Source organism: Echinococcus granulosus (assembly GCF_000524195.1).
Source record: "Echinococcus granulosus chromosome Unknown EG_S00060, whole genome shotgun sequence".
NCBI lineage: Eukaryota > Metazoa > Platyhelminthes > Cestoda > Cyclophyllidea > Taeniidae > Echinococcus > Echinococcus granulosus.
Window position 1 is genome coordinate 460,439 of NW_020170440.1, and position 17,187 is coordinate 477,625.

Here is a 17,187-nt window from a genome sequence, read left to right on the forward strand (position 1 = left end):
AGCACAATCCATGCATTAAACTCATGCGTCATGTTGTGCGCCCACGACTCTGAGCGTGTGTATCCACAGATTGCTGTAGGCAGAGCAGAGGAGTAAACCCATTTTAGATGAAGTGTTTGCAAGTCTTCGGTGCATGGGATTGCGCTTTTTCACGTTGTATTTCATCCTACTCATTTCGCATTCCTCCGATGGTCAAATCCAAATACCCGCTTCCAGACACCATCTTCCAACTACCCTTATTGATTTGCTTTACTTTGTACAGATATGCTCTGCTTTGGATAAGTGGAACACGTTTTTACCGCTTAGCTTGAAATGATAGGATGATGAAAAGACCATTTTAATCTTTTATGCAGAACTTTCACGTTAAGGTTGGTATTGGACCGCTTCATGGCAGGATTTGCATTGCCTTTAAACGAGTTAAGAAGCAAACATCACGCACTGCATGGCGTTGAAATAGACCTTTTCTGTTATGTAATTGCGACAGTTGGCGTTCTCAAAGGCGAGGTAGAATTTGTAGTCCAGCGAGAGCAAATGAAATGCCTCGGCATTGTGTGGTAGTTGCCTTCCTTTACTGCCGTATATATCTACCTATAAAGTAGAGTGCCAAATGGTCCAATGACTTAGTAGTATTTCAAGCAAAACAACATGCTAGTCAAGAATGTTTAATTTAGAAAAAGAACATCCTATATTTGCTACTAAATGGCACTGGCTTGGTATAGATTGTCTTCATAACGGATAAGGTTGGAGACAATGCATGCACTAACTCGCACTCTGAGTTCATGTTCGTATTAAAACTTTGAAAACTGCTCTAACATTTGTCGGTCTGTCAAATAAACTATTCGAAATAAGATTAGTGCTTCAGCAGGCCAGTTTGGTTGGTGCCTAGAAGTGACACCCGTGGATGTCATGTGACGTGAGAATATCGGCACTCGACTAAGCCTTACATTGCGATGTGCATGAGAGGACGTCGGCTTATTCTGTGTTCTCGTCCATATACTTTTGCGCAAAACAGATGCAGAAGGGGATAAGCTGAATCAAATTGAAATCGCTGCTTCCTTCGATGATCAATGATATGAAAGAAGATACAAATTTGCAAAGCACCAAATTATAATCTGATTCACATGCCCTTGCTAAATAAGGAATTAACGACCAAACAAACACCTTACGGGAATAAATTTGGCGATTGCACTTGCATACTCAGCCCTGTTATTATTGGGCTGGTGGTCGGAGACGGCCCAGGCAATCAACCTCCTCCTTTGCCGATGATGAGGGGGCAGCAAATGCACATAATTCTTGGACAGCATAAATGCAGCCTCTTCTGTGGTGAATCTATACTTCGGATTCTTATTCCGCACGAATACGGAGTACACAAAGGGCACAGGAGATTTGGGCATGTATGTGATGAAGAGATCGATCTGTATTAATAAAGTAAATTATGAACCGCTTTGACAACGATGCCACTTCCTGGTTCATGCAAATTATTCACCTTTTAGACAAGGCTAAGACATTTGTGCACGTAGAGATGGCGCATATAATCAGCGCACGAAGTAAGGTTTTTATTCATCCCCATTCTTACCTCAGTAAGCTTTTTCCCACTTTCTCCTAATTATGCCTCATTCTGATATCCCCTAAGCTAACTGTACAAAACATCCTCTCTATTCAAGAAATATCAAAACAGGTTGTAAGCTGAGTATCTTATCTTTTCCATGCAATTGCATTACCTCCAAATCGTCCTCTCCTTCTCATCCTCCTTCAAGTTCTCCTTTTTAAGCAATTCCTCCTTTTTAGCACGGAGTGGTGCAGGTGTTACATGGTATCCATCATCTTACTTGATTAGACTAATTATTTGTACCAAAAGAAGCATGATAAATCTGAAGGCAGTATTCAAATATAAGAAATGAAATAAGCGGATACTCATGTAACATACTTCATCTTGATCATGTGATAGCACTACAGGGCCCCGTGAACAAACGGTTTCGACAGCTATCAGCAGCCACATTAGTCACGGCCTCAGAAGGCTTCAATACATCTTACTAAATCGTCTTCAACATACCAGGAGGAAGGGCTTTTTTACATATGGGACTGGAATATTTGTAGACAGAAGTGAACGCATAAATGACCAAAGGGTGGACGATCAAGAAACACTCCAACAGAGAAAGCAGCACTTCGCGCTTCCTCCTGTGCGTATCTAACAGAACTTGCGTCGCCTTTAAATCATGCTAAAACGCCCTGCTAGCGCCTTACACATGCACTACAATTCCCTCGCTACACCGCTAAAAACGAGTGCTTTCAATTATAGGCAAACATTTCATTGGAACTGTGAGATCCACTGCACTTTGGTGAATGGTAATTACATTGAGAACTTACCACCAGAAAGGCACGATAAAAGTTGTTGTATCAGCCCTTACAACTGATATTCGGGCTTTGCTTTCTGCTGCGTCATAGACTTTATATTGACCCTTCCTTGCCAACATGTGAGTCTGTTGTCAGCGGTGCACATGCAAGACAGTTCTGGGTACCTGCCCAAATACCAAACTATGCTACAAAACGAGGGGTTGCGTTTGAGGCAAGGAATTAGATGCAGACTGATCTGTAGTTGGAAAAGGCACACATTTTCTTTTCCAGCTGTAGTGTCATACCAGAACAACTACACGGCCAATGGTGAGTCAACTTCTTCCACAATCTGATAGTGAAGGTATTCATGATGCAGTCATATGGACAGAGTGGCTGCACATGCACCGGGGGACTCACCATGAAACTGATGCATTGCTAATGCTTCATGCATCACTCACTTGGTTCAAGTGTGCAGGACGGAGAGAAGGTGCAAGAAAGGGGCATTCACCCGTCTCAAAGGCGATAAGAACACCACGTTTCTTGAGGCTGATACTTGTTTCTACAGAAAAGTGGTTGGAGAAGACGGCCACATCGCCTTGGCTGAGATCTTGGGTGGTAGCTGCAAAGATGCATTTGTAGCGACACCCATCGGAAGTGGTTGGGTGATAGATAATTTGTCGATCGTAGTAAATCACTGGTGGGTTTGCAGATGGAAAATCAGTCTAAGGTTGGAAAATTTACTTTCAAATTAAGGCATGTATTTGCCACATCAGCGTAACCGCAGAAAAAATAAATAGCCGTAAAATATAGATGTGAATACGTGTGCACTAGAATTATTCCCAAATTATTAATTATGTATTAGTCGTAGTCACTTGGGCATGCAGAAGAATCAGAAATGCAGTCTAGAATATCGCACTTATCCTCCAGCGTGACATTTACACAGTTTAGGCGCATATGAAAGGGTACGAAAATCATCCTAGTCCCAGAAACAGCCTTAACATGTGCATTACTTATTCAGGGTGATTTAGTGACATTATTTGAATGAGTGACAAGTAATGCTCCTATAATTAAACAATGGTTTCACCCATCGTTTCGCTTGGCAAACACATACTTTAAAATAATTTTGTGAATTTTTGTTGGAATGTTCGCGAAACCTTGTTTAAATATGAGCGCGCATTCGCACCATTAAGGTCCTATTATATGTAAGTCTCTTGATGAAAAGTATAAATTAGTTGATAAACAAGTTTATCGCGTTTTTTTTCAAGGCCATCGGACGTCCTTATTTCTTGTGCACTTATTAAAGAAAGGAAAGCAAAAGAGCGCAATGAAACATACTTTGTCCGTGGCGAAATCAGTTATCCACTCCAACTGGTCGATTACATGGTGATAGGGGATTAAAATGGAAGGTATGGAAGACGCGCTAAAGGGCAAAAGTTTAAATAATTTGAAAGATTTCTCATTCAGAGTGACATTCCAAAAGAGTATTAGTAGTGTTAGTGCTACAGCAGCCGAAGCTAAAAGCACTGCTGACATCTTTCTTCTATGCATCATCGCGGTCCTTCTAATGTGGCAAATTTAAGGCGCTAGTAAAACTACTTATCAGAGTGTGAGCAGATGAAATATGACATTTGATTGGTTGGACTCATAGTGAATGCTTTACGATATGCAATTCCATAGACACATAATCCACTTCACAAGGCACAAATGCAAAGTAATTTTGATCACGTTTTTAGGTGATAGGATGACCATAGTCGAATTTTGCACTCAATTAAAATCTTCTATATTTCGCTGTCTTAAAGTTGGGTAATATGAAATGACCAGCACAAAAATGTGGTGTGATCATCTGAAAATGCGAGGTGGAAAAAAGAGACTTCGTTAACCGTAGATCCGAAAATACTTGGATTAAAATGAGACATTCAACATAGATTGTTCGCGGTCATGCATGCTCTCTGGTGCACCATCAAGTCGTTCCATTCTCATTATGGCACGTCGACCTACGCTAGAGAAAATAGATTATTCTAATTTCTGATTCCATTCGCGTTGTTATACGGGTCGGCCATAGCCTCTCTTAGTTTTAGTGAATTCTGCATTTCCCACATAAGTTGTGACCACTCCACCTCAACAATGTTGAGTTTCTGAAGTCTTTAATGCCACTCATGCGTGATGCGAGAATAAGGTGGCTCACGTCTTCTTTTTGAATTTTACTTGACCACCTATGTCAGTAGGTTCCTCCGCCCATGGATCACGCGTTCTTTCTTCACTCGTTTTTGTGTGCAGACACGATATGATTCCCATTGTATTGGGCGCCTTTAAGGACGACTACGAAAGCTCGTTGCCTCCGCACTCGTACATCAATGTGGATGACTACAAGTCGATTCATGATTTGGCCAACTACTTGCTCTACTTGGACAAAAACGACACTGCCTATGCGGCCTACTTCGCCTGGAAGGAGCATGGGAGATTTTGCGTAAGTCTTTGGTCTTTGTCTACATCAACACTGTGTGTGTGCGTCAGTGATCGACACCATTCCTGAGATTGAAATAGTGGTGTGCTTTTTCGATGATTAATTTTAAAATTGGTAAACATCATTTTCCAAGCATTTTCATAGGTAGATCTTCACAACTGAACACTGAATTGTTGAATGTCGTAGGTGTGGTGCCTACATAAATATTTGTGGCCTTAAGTTATACCCTGTTGTGGGCGTCAATACCACAGTTGCGCCAATGCCACATACGCAGTGCCTACCAGCTGTTAGTCATGCCTTTCCTTGGGTATGAGGACGACAAATTATTCTACCATATGTGAAGTAAATTACACACTCCTGGTAAGTGTAAGGTAGAGTGAACCGATAATGAATGTAAACGTGTTGAGTAGGTGTTAGTACCTCACAGTTACCATTAGTCATACGTTCGTGTGTTCAAATGAGTTATTTGCATTGAGGGATTCCAAATGCGACGTTGTAGAGATTAGATAAAGATGTTTAATTTCAAAACACGGCGGAGGTGCACTGAGGTTTTGCTGACTGATAGATTGCGGCTGTGTCGGCAAATGACCATGTCAATCATTCCAATCCAATAAGTTGCCGGTGCATGTACGTATTCGGACAGCCCGACAAGTGCTTTCCCCACCAGCCACTCATGTGTGCAGTCTTCGCCACTCGAACAAAGCCTTGCTCTATTAGCAGTGTTGCATGATTTGCAGCTTTACGGAGTTTGCAGCTATGCTTATGTAAGCAATCCATCGACCTTAATCAGGTTGCAAATACGACATTTTGAACTTGAAGTTGTTGCGCCTAACAAAGTGCGAAGATTACTCCTCGAAGCAGCCAATGTAATGAAGGAGTTGGCAAATAGACGAGCACCTGAGTGAATGAGTCCGTAAGGATTGGATGAATGACTGAGATGGGAATAAACAAAGTATTGGAAGAACAAACGGAGTCTTAACAGAGTTTCTAACCTCTGCATCTTAGAGACCAATCAGATTGGACTGTCAATTGTGCGGTTTCATGCACAGACTGAACACAGGAACTGTGAGCCTACCAAAGCAGAATGGCAGGGAGTTCTTAGATTCCAAAAGCCTGTGCTTCGACAGACCCCTTGCACCTCTCGAATGACGTCACCTGCAGTCGACCTTTCTCCCACCCTCGTTCATTTATAATTCCTAATTGATAACTACGCTCCTTGTCTGTCTTTTTACATGAATTCAATTCTCTCATCTCCAGCGCTGCCCATCTTTGAAGTTTAAGCGATCATATTTGGTAGTTTACTGTATCTCTTGACAAATAACTTTCCTTTCCGCATCAATTCTACTCTGTGCTTTAGAACGGATAGTAAGCAAATGCAAACATCAAGATAGTTTTGTTGTAGGCGTTGCAGGCGGTTGTACTTTTGACATCCGACTTCTTCCTAAGTCATGCGTTAGGGATGGTTGATGCCCAGCTCAAGTTTGAGATGAATGACCCTGTAGTGAGGGATTAATCATAACCTCTTTGACGACGCCACACCTGGCAAAAACACAGTTCCAGCAGTGTATCTTTAGTGCGGAATGGTGTCGACGAGTACAGCAACAGCCTTTTCTAGAATTGTCGTGTGTAAGACACCGCTGATCTCTTTACTCTTAAGAGAATTTCAAGCTCATCATAAGTAACTCTTTTAAATCAATTCACACTTTGCTATTGTCTCCGGCATACACTATCCCTCACTCCTCCTACCCATTCACAAATAATTGTGCAAAATATCACTTATGTTACTTTCGTTATTTTCTGACCAAGGTCGAGGTAAAGCGCAAATATTTTTCCATAAAGCAGTCACAGTCTGCACATTATTTGGGCAAGTTCGTTTATTTTGTGCGGCCCCGTGTTGAAGAGCTAAACACCACGATATTAAGTACAGCCGTGACAGCGTGCCAAATAACGCGATTGCCACAGGAATACTGGTGAGATCACACCCGTCTTTCGAAACGCATTCATCACTACAAACTGTACCTAAGCGACTGTCTCACCGTCAATTCCATTAATCGATTCGAACGCTTTTCTGTGGTAAGTCATAGCCCGGTGTGCTGACGTAAATCACAAACATCTATTGTGATAAGAATGCACGGTACTAAAAGCAGGCGCATCACTTACATCCCATCACCCTACCGCACTACATTTACTACGGGACTACATAAGCACCAACACGCTGCATGACAGAAATATACTCATAGCACACCATTCTTCATCGCAATTGTCACTCGAATGCTCAACTAGAAGCTTCACGAAGTCAGTACTAGAACTTCAAGGGAATCAGGACAACTTGAAGCATTTACACTGGTTATGGTACTCAATGCAACATCGATGCGATTATAGACCCAGAAGATGTTTTGCAGGGAGGGCGTTCTCGCGTCAATGCAATTACGCGTGCCTGACTTGCTCCTTTTACAATGAGGCTCTCGATGCCTCATTTTCGGTCTGAACACAAAAATATGGAATTCGTAGACGGTTATTCTGACGTGTAATGGGACTGAGGTAGTACGAGTGCAGGCAGTGATCTCATTAAGAACTGTCTTGAAGGGCAATGTTCATAACAAGATGCACTGCTAACGCATCCAAAAGGTGGTGATATTCTGATCCAAACGGAAGCAGGAGGCGGCTATAGACATCTGTTAGGATAACAATTAGAATCCTTTTTATAACCGCTTTTAGAAGCCATTTTGTAATGCAAAGAATTCATGAAACCTCAGTGAATTCCTTCCCCATGAGACTTGATGGCATTGTAGCAACTAACTTCACTCCGCTGGAGACAATGTGCAGGACACCAGTAATCACAACTAAATGATTTACGTCATTTACATTGACTTTAAATCACCTGTTTTAAATATGATATGTCCAGATAAATCACGCTGTTATGGGTAGCTTTGAGTCTACCACCGCATTCATGAAATTTTCTCCAAGGCAATCGCAGACTTCAATGGGCTTATTCTTGACTTTGCATAAAATCAAGTGTTACACAATTTACTATTTACCAGTAAGCAAAGATTTGCATATCTTGGTATGTAGTTATTTTGAATCTTGCATTACTTGTGGCTTGATAACGGACATAGGCACAACTTGATGAAGGCAGTGGAAAGCTTGTGAATTTAGCCAATAAATGGTTCCCGTGTCATATAATAACAAATAAAGTGCAGGTTATTGGGTTAATGATTCTCCTAACAGCATAACATTTCAATATTTAGTTATTTAAGGACAACTTAAATTAAAATATGTGGTAACTATCTCGCATAAATTGATTCGAACAAATGAGGTTGATTGTCTTGGAGTCGTGAGCATTCCGACACAGATGCTTACAATTTGATGGCAAATTTAGGAAAGCAGTGATTCTATGTTAAGGTCAAAATCGTTAGGAGCAGAATAATGAGCGGCTTGAGTAGTCGCTGATAATAAGCAGCCTGTGAATAAAAAAATATGTTTATTGATCTCCAGCATACCTCAAAACTTGACATTGAATTAGTCAACCTTGTACTCCAATTTACTATCTTGAGTCATTAGAGACTAAGCAATTTGATGTAATTAGAATGTGATAGTTGCCTGGAAGTCATGTCAACCAACTTCCTGCGTAAGACATGGTATACGCTCCATTCATTATGCATGATATAATATAATATCATGCCATTATGGTGCCGATAAGTAAAATACGAGAATGGTATTACCTCGTGCTGAATACTAGGAGAAGTAAAGTAGGAAACCAGTGCCCACTAAAAACAGAGAAATGTTCACCATAAATTTAAAATGATGCACAACGTACTCAAAGAAGGAATTTAAAATAATCGAGAGAAAGCATGGACGTCACCCTATTTCCCTTAATAGGGCTTGTTTCCTGTGGATAAGTGGCTCTTTTTACTTCTTATGTTAGCATTCGAAAAATATTTGCACCCAGAGCCATTTAGTAAAATGCACAGACCTAGCATTTTAAATTTAATTTTTATGTTTAGGCGTGAACATATTAACTGTCAAACAGCCTGGTGGCATACCAATTAGACATTCTGCCACTGCGTATCAATGCTTCTCAAAGCCATCAAGAGGCTAGATCATTTTTGACTCCAACAAATATAGCTACGTCTACGCTTCATTCTGTAAAAATGTAACTAAAATGTAAATTTACTTTAAATGTTTTACGACGTCTCGTAATCACTAGTTGTACTGCAACGCAGGTGTTATTGTGTTGTTCTTTACAAAATACTATTCGTGTTTTGTGGAAGCAAGGACCGCGTACACATTTACAGAACATTTACATAACAAAAAATCATGCCCACCAGAGAGAATTGTAGTTTTCACTAACGCTAGCATTAACCGTAGTTCATTGCAGAACCAAAACAAACAAATCTGATTCCGTAAATCATGCGAGGGCTTAGTCAAATCTAAATGGTGCCTGAGGGTTTGTTTCAATGGTCACTAATGGCAAACAGGTATGGGAAATTCTCTCTTGTATATGCTACATAGATTAACACTGCCATTAAATATTACCGTAAAACATGACAGTGAAATACAAGTGAAATCTAAGGAGTCCACCTTAATTGCGGATTTGCAGTAAAACTTGCATTACCGAAAAAATGTAAAAATGCGAGCCAGCCTAACAAGCTAATCCTATCACAAATATTCATACTTTTGATTAGGATGAATTTTTTTATTATAACTCGCTAAATTGGATCTTAACGGCACCCGAGTGTCTCCAACTACTATGCATCAAAACACACTCAATACGTAGGGGTACAATGATTGGGCTTTATTTGCCACACTCTTAAGTAATGCAAAAAAATTTTTAAGATGATACTTGAGTAAAAATTTAAGTACATATGGAGCGAAACTGTGAATGCCAATATTATGTCGGTGCCTTTCACCTTATGGATGCCAGCTACGTTAGGCAGCTCAAGTGGGCACTTTCAATCACCGCAATTATTTGCTACTCCACAAAGAGCATGTGCATGAAGAGCAACAAAACTACGCTCTATTCGGGTACAGGTTTTGAGCAGACTGTTAAATGCAAATTATAACCTGGTAGTTGGTTTTTACAAGACCTCATAAAAACAAACGAAACCAGTCGAGATCATCCTGTCCTTGAGGGGTATTCTTTTACACGAATTGTCACTACTTAGCTACTTTCTCGATTGACTTTATTTCAGGATGTATATGAGACATGAGGTAATTTTCCGCTAAATTGAACTCTTGCTTAAGGCTGAATTTAATGCATAGGTTTTACGACACCTACACAATTTGAAGATGACATCGTGTTGTATTACTGGCATTGCTTGCATTTATCGTCGAAACAAATGTTTAAGTAAACAAGAAAAGCTCATCATTATCTTTGTAATAACACAAATGCAATCACGCTGCTGTCTAATAAGACATTTTGGGATTAAAATCCACTTTAAAGCTCATCTGTTGTACAAATGGGTTATGCACCGCACCTCTGTAATTCAAGACGGTTCGGATAAAATTTTAAGAATTATTTACTTGACCACAGTTTGACCCTTTTTAAGTTACTTTTGCAACGAGGTGAAAGCAGCATAAAGTGCTAATAAATTCCTGTTAATGATAAAGAATATGGACTAGTAAGATATACAAAATTGCATATCAGATTGCACACGATTTCATTTGATTCACTTGTGATGTGTTCTGCTCAGATTTTTGTAATAACTCCATTCACTCAAACATCTTCAAATGCACATTTTGCTCAAATATTTCCTATATTTTCTTAATGCTGTTTGTGCTAATCGAATATACTGAACCCATACTGAATAAATTAAAGGAAACATATCCTTGTGAATGTCACGCAGGTGGCTGTAGATGCTAAATCGGTAAATGACTGCAAACTAAGACACAAATCCAAAGACTTTCCCAATTAAATTCCTTGACATTAGTTGAGTGTGGCATGCTGATTAATTGATACAAAAGTATGCATTAAGGAATGCATGCACAACTACGGTAACATTCTGTAGGTATGCACCTATTCATAAGGGGTGCATGCCAAAATGTGAGTTGAGGATATAAAGGGATGAAAAACAAGAGCAAATCACAATCTGTCTTCCTTAGTGGAAGTATCCTTCCAACTACTTGGGTTATAAGACGAATGGGCATTTATTTGCAGTGCGGAAAATTATGTTTAGAAAAGGATAGACACAACAAACTACAAAATTGCATCCATGGGCATGAAAAGGAGATATGCATTACAGTAAAGGACGACGAAACAATCTTAGTAGAATACATCAGATTCCGGAAATCCGAATGAATTAAAGCAGTAGACGCTTGAGGTTCGAGGAGTTAGCAGGCATCTCAGATGCCCAGTGGTTGAAAATTTAGGTCGCAACATCGGAAATCGACTGCCGATAGAGGTCATAGGCGCTACGACCGAAATTCTTCAGCCATTTAACACATAGAATACTTGCTAACTCCTCAAATCTCCTCAATCGCGAATGCGTTTTTTAGTCTGTGAGTCAAGAATTTTATGAAGGTTCCTATAGCGCGGATACAGCTCACATTAGTCGTCTGAATTCAATAAAATGCTGTCCTTGCATTTAAAGTAACTGCAATAGGAAGAACTTCGATACACCCAGTCATCTCTGTTTTGCTTTTGAGGCAAGTGGCATAGACGGAGAGAATGTGGGTCATACATATGTGGGCGATGATGATGAGCAGTGCAAAACTTTACTTTGCAGGTAGAAAAGAAAGCGTGGAAAATATCATCGTTGAAAATTAAGATAAGACTTTGTGTTCTAATGAGGCACTTAACTCAGTTCTACTCGATTTATTAAAAATGGAGAAAGAGTAATTAAAGGGGGCGATGGGTTCCTTCATCAACACTCTAGCCACGTGACCTCATGTTCTCTGGTCACTTGCTCGAGGCGCAAAAGTGGTAGTTTTATTCGTGCACTGAAGAGAGTGAGCCTCGATTAACCCCTGTATCTTCGTGAATCCTTAAATTCTAATATGAGTCAACTCCGGGCAATGCTCAAAGTAGGGAAGTACACTTTTTCGTTTAGCACAAGCTCTACTCGTGCCATTATGATCATTAGTACTTGCCAGGAAACTTGTCTTATAAACAAATAGAAACATTTGTGCACCATGCAAAAATCAGGCAATTAAAGTAACGCCCCGCCACAGCGAAGCATACATTGTGTTCCAGTCATCCTAGCCCGATACTACAAATACACTCTCCGTGCACTTCACTGATGTGTGATAACTGGTTGCACCAAATTGTTGGCCACAGGCAAGACAGTGTAGATTTAGGATTTCCCTGACATGAGGATGATTTCCCTTACTTGCTACCTTTTGAGCAGTGTCAGTTGAGTTGATGAAGAATTGGTCGAAAATTGTTGGCGTATTAGAAAAGAAACTAGTCTGGGATGATTAAGCTCTTGTGTGATTCTTTAATTCACGGTGGAACAAAGAAATTAGTTTCATGGAGTGGAGCACGTAAACAGTGCAAGGAGTCGCGCTCTGACAAGAGTTTACTGGTAATTTACGATCACTTTACTCAGGGTAGGCAAATGCTGTCATGCAACCATGTATTCGTTGGGCTTCGCGCATTCCACGTTGAAAGGGGAGGCTGTTATTGCAATCACAGTGGCAGGATTTGAGCTTTAAGTATGCATTGCGAGTAGTGTCGGGTAATGTTCCATACATCTCACAAGACAATCTTACCGTTTGTTTTTTGCGTCTGTCAAACAAGGGGTCGGTTGATGGAGGAGATATTGCTGATGGTAAGCGCTTTGTGACGTTTTCCCTGTTCCCTTATCGCCTGATTAATGCATTTTCTGAATTGGTACTTCAAACAAGAGGAAAATAACAAGGTGACCAAAGGAATATACTGTTCGTTTTTCCATTAGGATACGTGACTTACTTCCAAACAGGCTTTGTTAATCTATCTTCTTAAGTCCGCTCATTACTTGTTAAACCGAAACAATGTGGAAGACTAATTCCCATTCTTACCTAAATGTAAAACGATGGAAGTGGCCTTCCGAAGACACTGTGTGCTCGCTTTCTTGTGTATCTTGATCTAGAACTTAATCATACTAAATCATTTGGAATGTGGGTGACCTCATGGGCGTGGTGGTTGAAGAAGAAGCATTATAATTGTTGTCCCATTGCATTGCGCAGGCTTTAGCTTCTCTCATTCGGCGAAATTGATAGCTAACAAGAACCGTCTCACATGATGATGTAGAAAGATTGTTACTTAGGTGCACATAAGTTGGATGTGCCCGATGAGCTATGAGTGAGGTGGAACCACTGAATATCGGGTCATTTAAAATCAGTTGCATGAATTTAAGTGACTGATCACAATTTACAAATAATCACTAGGAACTAACCCATCCAATGTTTAATTTAAACTAATTGAAAGGCAGCTACAGCTGAGCAAGTGTGTCCACCTTTGGTTTATCACCTCCAAATCAAGAATCGTGTCGATAAGAAATTATCGGAACTACGGTACTGATTTGATTGACTGGAGCCAGTAACGTCTCCAAAGCATTCATCAAATGATCAGCTCTAAAATTTCGCCGACCTTTTTGCCTTCATTCTCCCTTCAGCCCACCTGACACCACGCCAACAGCCCTCACTTTCTCTATCACTTGGTTTACTCTTTTACCCTTTCGCCCATTTTCCCATTTCACCCTTCCTCCTATCCTCCACCCACTCCTTCCTCCATTCGTGCATCCGCCCACTCACTCGCCGCATCACTCACATCTCTGCACTACCACCTCCTCCTATTCCTCTGACGCCTCCGCCTGCACTTCCACCTCCTCATTCTCCTCCTGCTCTTCCACACACATACACATGCGTCTCCAACTGCATATGCAACTGCCATATGGCATAGGGCATCATGGCATTAAGTTGATAGCAATTGATTCGGTGCTGTATACAGGGTGAATGGGATTGTACTGGATGCAAGTGCAGTGTAGTGGAGTGGATTGGAGAGGAGTAGTGTGAGTGCAGTAAAATGTGATGACGTGAAGTATGGCCGTGTGGAGGAGGAGAGGAGTACAAAGGAGGCCAGCAACACTGAGGATTCCCAGCTGGTCACCCATGCAAGTACTAATTCGGTCCGACGTCGCTTAACTTCGGTGATCGGGTGAGGGTGGGTGCCTTCCAATTCTCACAATTTTAGGAAGAACGGTCTCGATATACAGCAATGCACTTGATCATAGTGGTCAGATGGTTATATGTAATCCACAATATGTGCATTTTTCCAATAATTCTGATCCACAAGGACTCCGATTACCTCGTTGGTTCCTACTGCCAACAATCTTTTTAGTGAAAACATACTGGGCGTTTAAGAAAAAGACATTAACTGTGACGCAGGACTTTTATGTCAAATCAACAGATAATTAAGTCTCTATACAGGTGGCTATTCAGGTATTCTTGCTGGCAGTGGGCCCCAATAGAACACGCCTTGTTGGATAGTTGGGTTGGATTCCCTCCCCAAACAAAGGCACCTGTGTCCTCGCAGAATACGAATTCATCGATGCATTGTTCTGCTAATTCTCCTCAAGCACGCGTGAAACTTGCGTCATTTCCAACATGCAAACGAGCAACAATCACATTACGTCAACTACCTTCCGCCACAGTATTCACCAGATGACATTGCCAGTCGATTTGCGATCATGATCTCAAACGGGCTATAGAAACTATTTGTAATTGTTTCTGTAATTTGCATCAGCTCAATTTCATATGTTATGTAGTTGCTCATGGCCATTCATACAAAATGTCTGTCTGCAGGGTGTTACATTTCCTAGAAATTATTACGGCTTCAAATTATTGTTGGCAGATTATCTTATGTTCCTATAAATTTTATCCGCATTGCTCGATGATGTTGCTGGTGGGAGGTTTCGAAAAAGGAAATTAAAGCAAAGGTGAAAATGCACCTACAATCATGCCAGCAGACATATTCCATGCGGAGGCATTGAGGTTGAATGAGCAGGAGAAACATATTTGCCGAAAGGAATGGATTGAAGGAGAGCAGACGCTAGGCTTAGAGAAGGATATAGGCTGTGTGGAAGGATGCTAAGTAGATAGAAAGAGAGAATAGGAGGTAAGAGAGAAAATGAGTAAAGTAGAGAAGAAAACCGCCAAATGAGCGCATTGGGGAGAAAAGAAATGCGTCAACAAAATTGAATAAGGGAGACTGGAGTGATTGGCTGTGGTATGAGGATGCGGTGAAGGGTACCTAACTGGTGAGACACAGGTGGGTTGATAGCAGCAGGAAAGAAAATAACTACTACGTGATCGTCAAGACGCAGCAGCTGCATACACACGGCGGTGTAAATGGCATTGCAGTAGTCTTCAGTGCAACTTCACCCTCCTCTTTGCAGTTGTATTTACATCAATGTACAGGTGCCGCGTACAACGGCCCATTTTGCCTTGCTTCACATTACATCACAACACATCCCCGCACTACCTCAATTTACCGAGAGATCAGCCAATTCTCCACTCACTCGTTTGCACACTTTTATGCAGTGTGCCACAATGAACAAATTTCCACTGATGCGCCGGCTCGTACATCACAATGCATTTCCACCTGATTTAGGCAACAGCAAAATTAGTCGGTTGGCTTTCGTCTCAACGGGTATTCTGTCCTCTGCTTTAGCAGTTGTAAAAAATCACTATATTTCGTCCTTCTCGCCTACGCGACCAAAACCTACTGTTGCAAGGCTGAAGTGACAAGGCAGTGAGGAAATACAAAAGTATTCATTCATGGAAAAACCCACGTTGTGTTGATGGACACTATCTGTAATTGCTTTTCTGCCTGTGCAGGATCGAAAGTAGAGCATGAGGTGGAGTTAAAGAGCGGAAGATAGCTTCCAATTGGTCCAAGTGTAGTAGGTCCTTGTTGTTCCATCGAGGTGTATCTTAAATGCAAACGATTTAAGATAGATGCTGAGGTCTTGAAATATATATTGTGGGTTTTGTGTTCATATCAACCACATCTCCACATCTGCTGAGGGTAGGGGGTAGGATGTGTGATGTGAGAGGTGAGGAGTAGTTATATCAAAGCATAGATAGTTTGGTCGGATAAGGTGGAAAATCAATTGGATTGAGGAAGTCTTCTTACTCATCCACAAATTAGCCCATCAAATTGTCATCAGGAAATCTACTGAATGCGGTTCAGTGCAACTCGTTTCGCCTCTGTTGCACCTCTCCTCGTCTACTCGTTCGCCCGTCCGTTGACTAGTCCGTACATCATTTCTCCACTCAAATCATCCAAGGATACAATAACAATCTCTTCAATTGTCCCTCTATCTTACTCATCCCTTATTTCTTTTCATATTTCCTTCTTTCCTTTAATCCTTTTTTACAAATTCAACTAATGACTACCCCAACCAACATTGCTCCTCCATTGTTCTTCCCGCAGTTCCATTTTTCTCTCCCCTTTTATCCTCTTTTTCCTCCTCTCTGCCACTTCTGCTCCTTCCTCTTCTCAGCCCCTCTCCTTACAACTACGCCAATAATCACGCAACTTCCTACCTCCCTACTAACCTATCGATAAACGAGTGCCATCTTCTCCTTCCCTTAATCTCTTTCTCTCTTCCCCTTGCACTCTAATGCTATCCATTTCTCCTTGTACTTTCCTCTCAGCTGCGCACCTGTATGTCTCCCATTACACCTACCAACCACCTGCATATCTGCCCATAAACGTCCATAGGTGAATATTACCTCAACATCTGCATTGCACGTGTTCATATACTTGGAGCATTGCAATGAATGTTTCACTACCAATCATCGTTCCTCACTCAACTCTCTCCTAACCCTTCCCTCTCATTCCACAATGCTTGGGTAAAGGACACATCAGTAAAACATACAATCCACTGTGCCCCTTACTTCACAAGGTACACGGCTTCCCTGTTAAGCACTGTAAGCGACAAATGATGGAAAACTCGCCAAACGACGACAATGCACAACTCCTAGTTCCCCATTTCTCTCTTCTGCTTCTCACTCTGCCTCTGTTTCTGCTTTTATATCACCCTCTCCCTTGCATCCCTGCCCTTAGTTCTGATTGCACACATGCTTCTGGTGCGCCAGCTGCACCATACAGGAAGAGGATAATAGGCAGAATGGGCAAAAGCAAGAAGGAAGGACGAAGAAGGAGGGAGAAGAGCGAGACAAATGAAAATGAAGTGATAGAAATGGGGGTGCACTTGATGCTTATACATGCATACTCACACTGAGTGAACAGTGCCTCCTCTGACAAAAATGCCTCAGAATATTTGGCTTTTTCTTCCTTTCCCATTCCTTGGTCTCATCCTTACTGAACATCTGGTTTATACAACTAGCACCCTGTCTGCACAGAATTCTGTTTCCATGGGGATGCAAATATAACAAACCTG

The 17,187-nt window shown here is 41.2% G+C and overlaps 2 protein-coding genes across 2 annotated transcripts; one reads left to right on the top strand and one right to left on the bottom strand. All coding sequences in view use genetic code 11, as the record gives it.

Annotated features, from left to right (window-relative positions):
* Positions 1-417: 417 nt before the first annotated feature.
* EGR_06632 (Glycoprotein 3-alpha-L-fucosyltransferase A) lies at positions 418-3,882 on the bottom strand (the record flags this gene model as incomplete). The annotated part of the gene is made up of 4 exons (XM_024495881.1): positions 418-588; positions 1,167-1,415; positions 2,793-3,056; positions 3,670-3,882. 4 exons carry the CDS (start codon positions 3,880-3,882, stop codon positions 418-420), a joined length of 897 nt encoding a protein of 298 aa, XP_024349739.1.
* A 667-nt stretch (positions 3,883-4,549) lies between these two features.
* On the top strand, positions 4,550-13,938 carry EGR_06633 (Alpha-(1,3)-fucosyltransferase; the record flags this gene model as incomplete). The annotated part of the gene is made up of 3 exons (XM_024495882.1): positions 4,550-4,839; positions 13,393-13,714; positions 13,819-13,938. The coding sequence occupies 3 exons, from the start codon at positions 4,550-4,552 to the stop codon at positions 13,936-13,938; spliced, it is 732 nt and encodes a 243-aa protein (XP_024349740.1).
* Between the last annotated feature and the right edge of the window lie 3,249 nt (positions 13,939-17,187).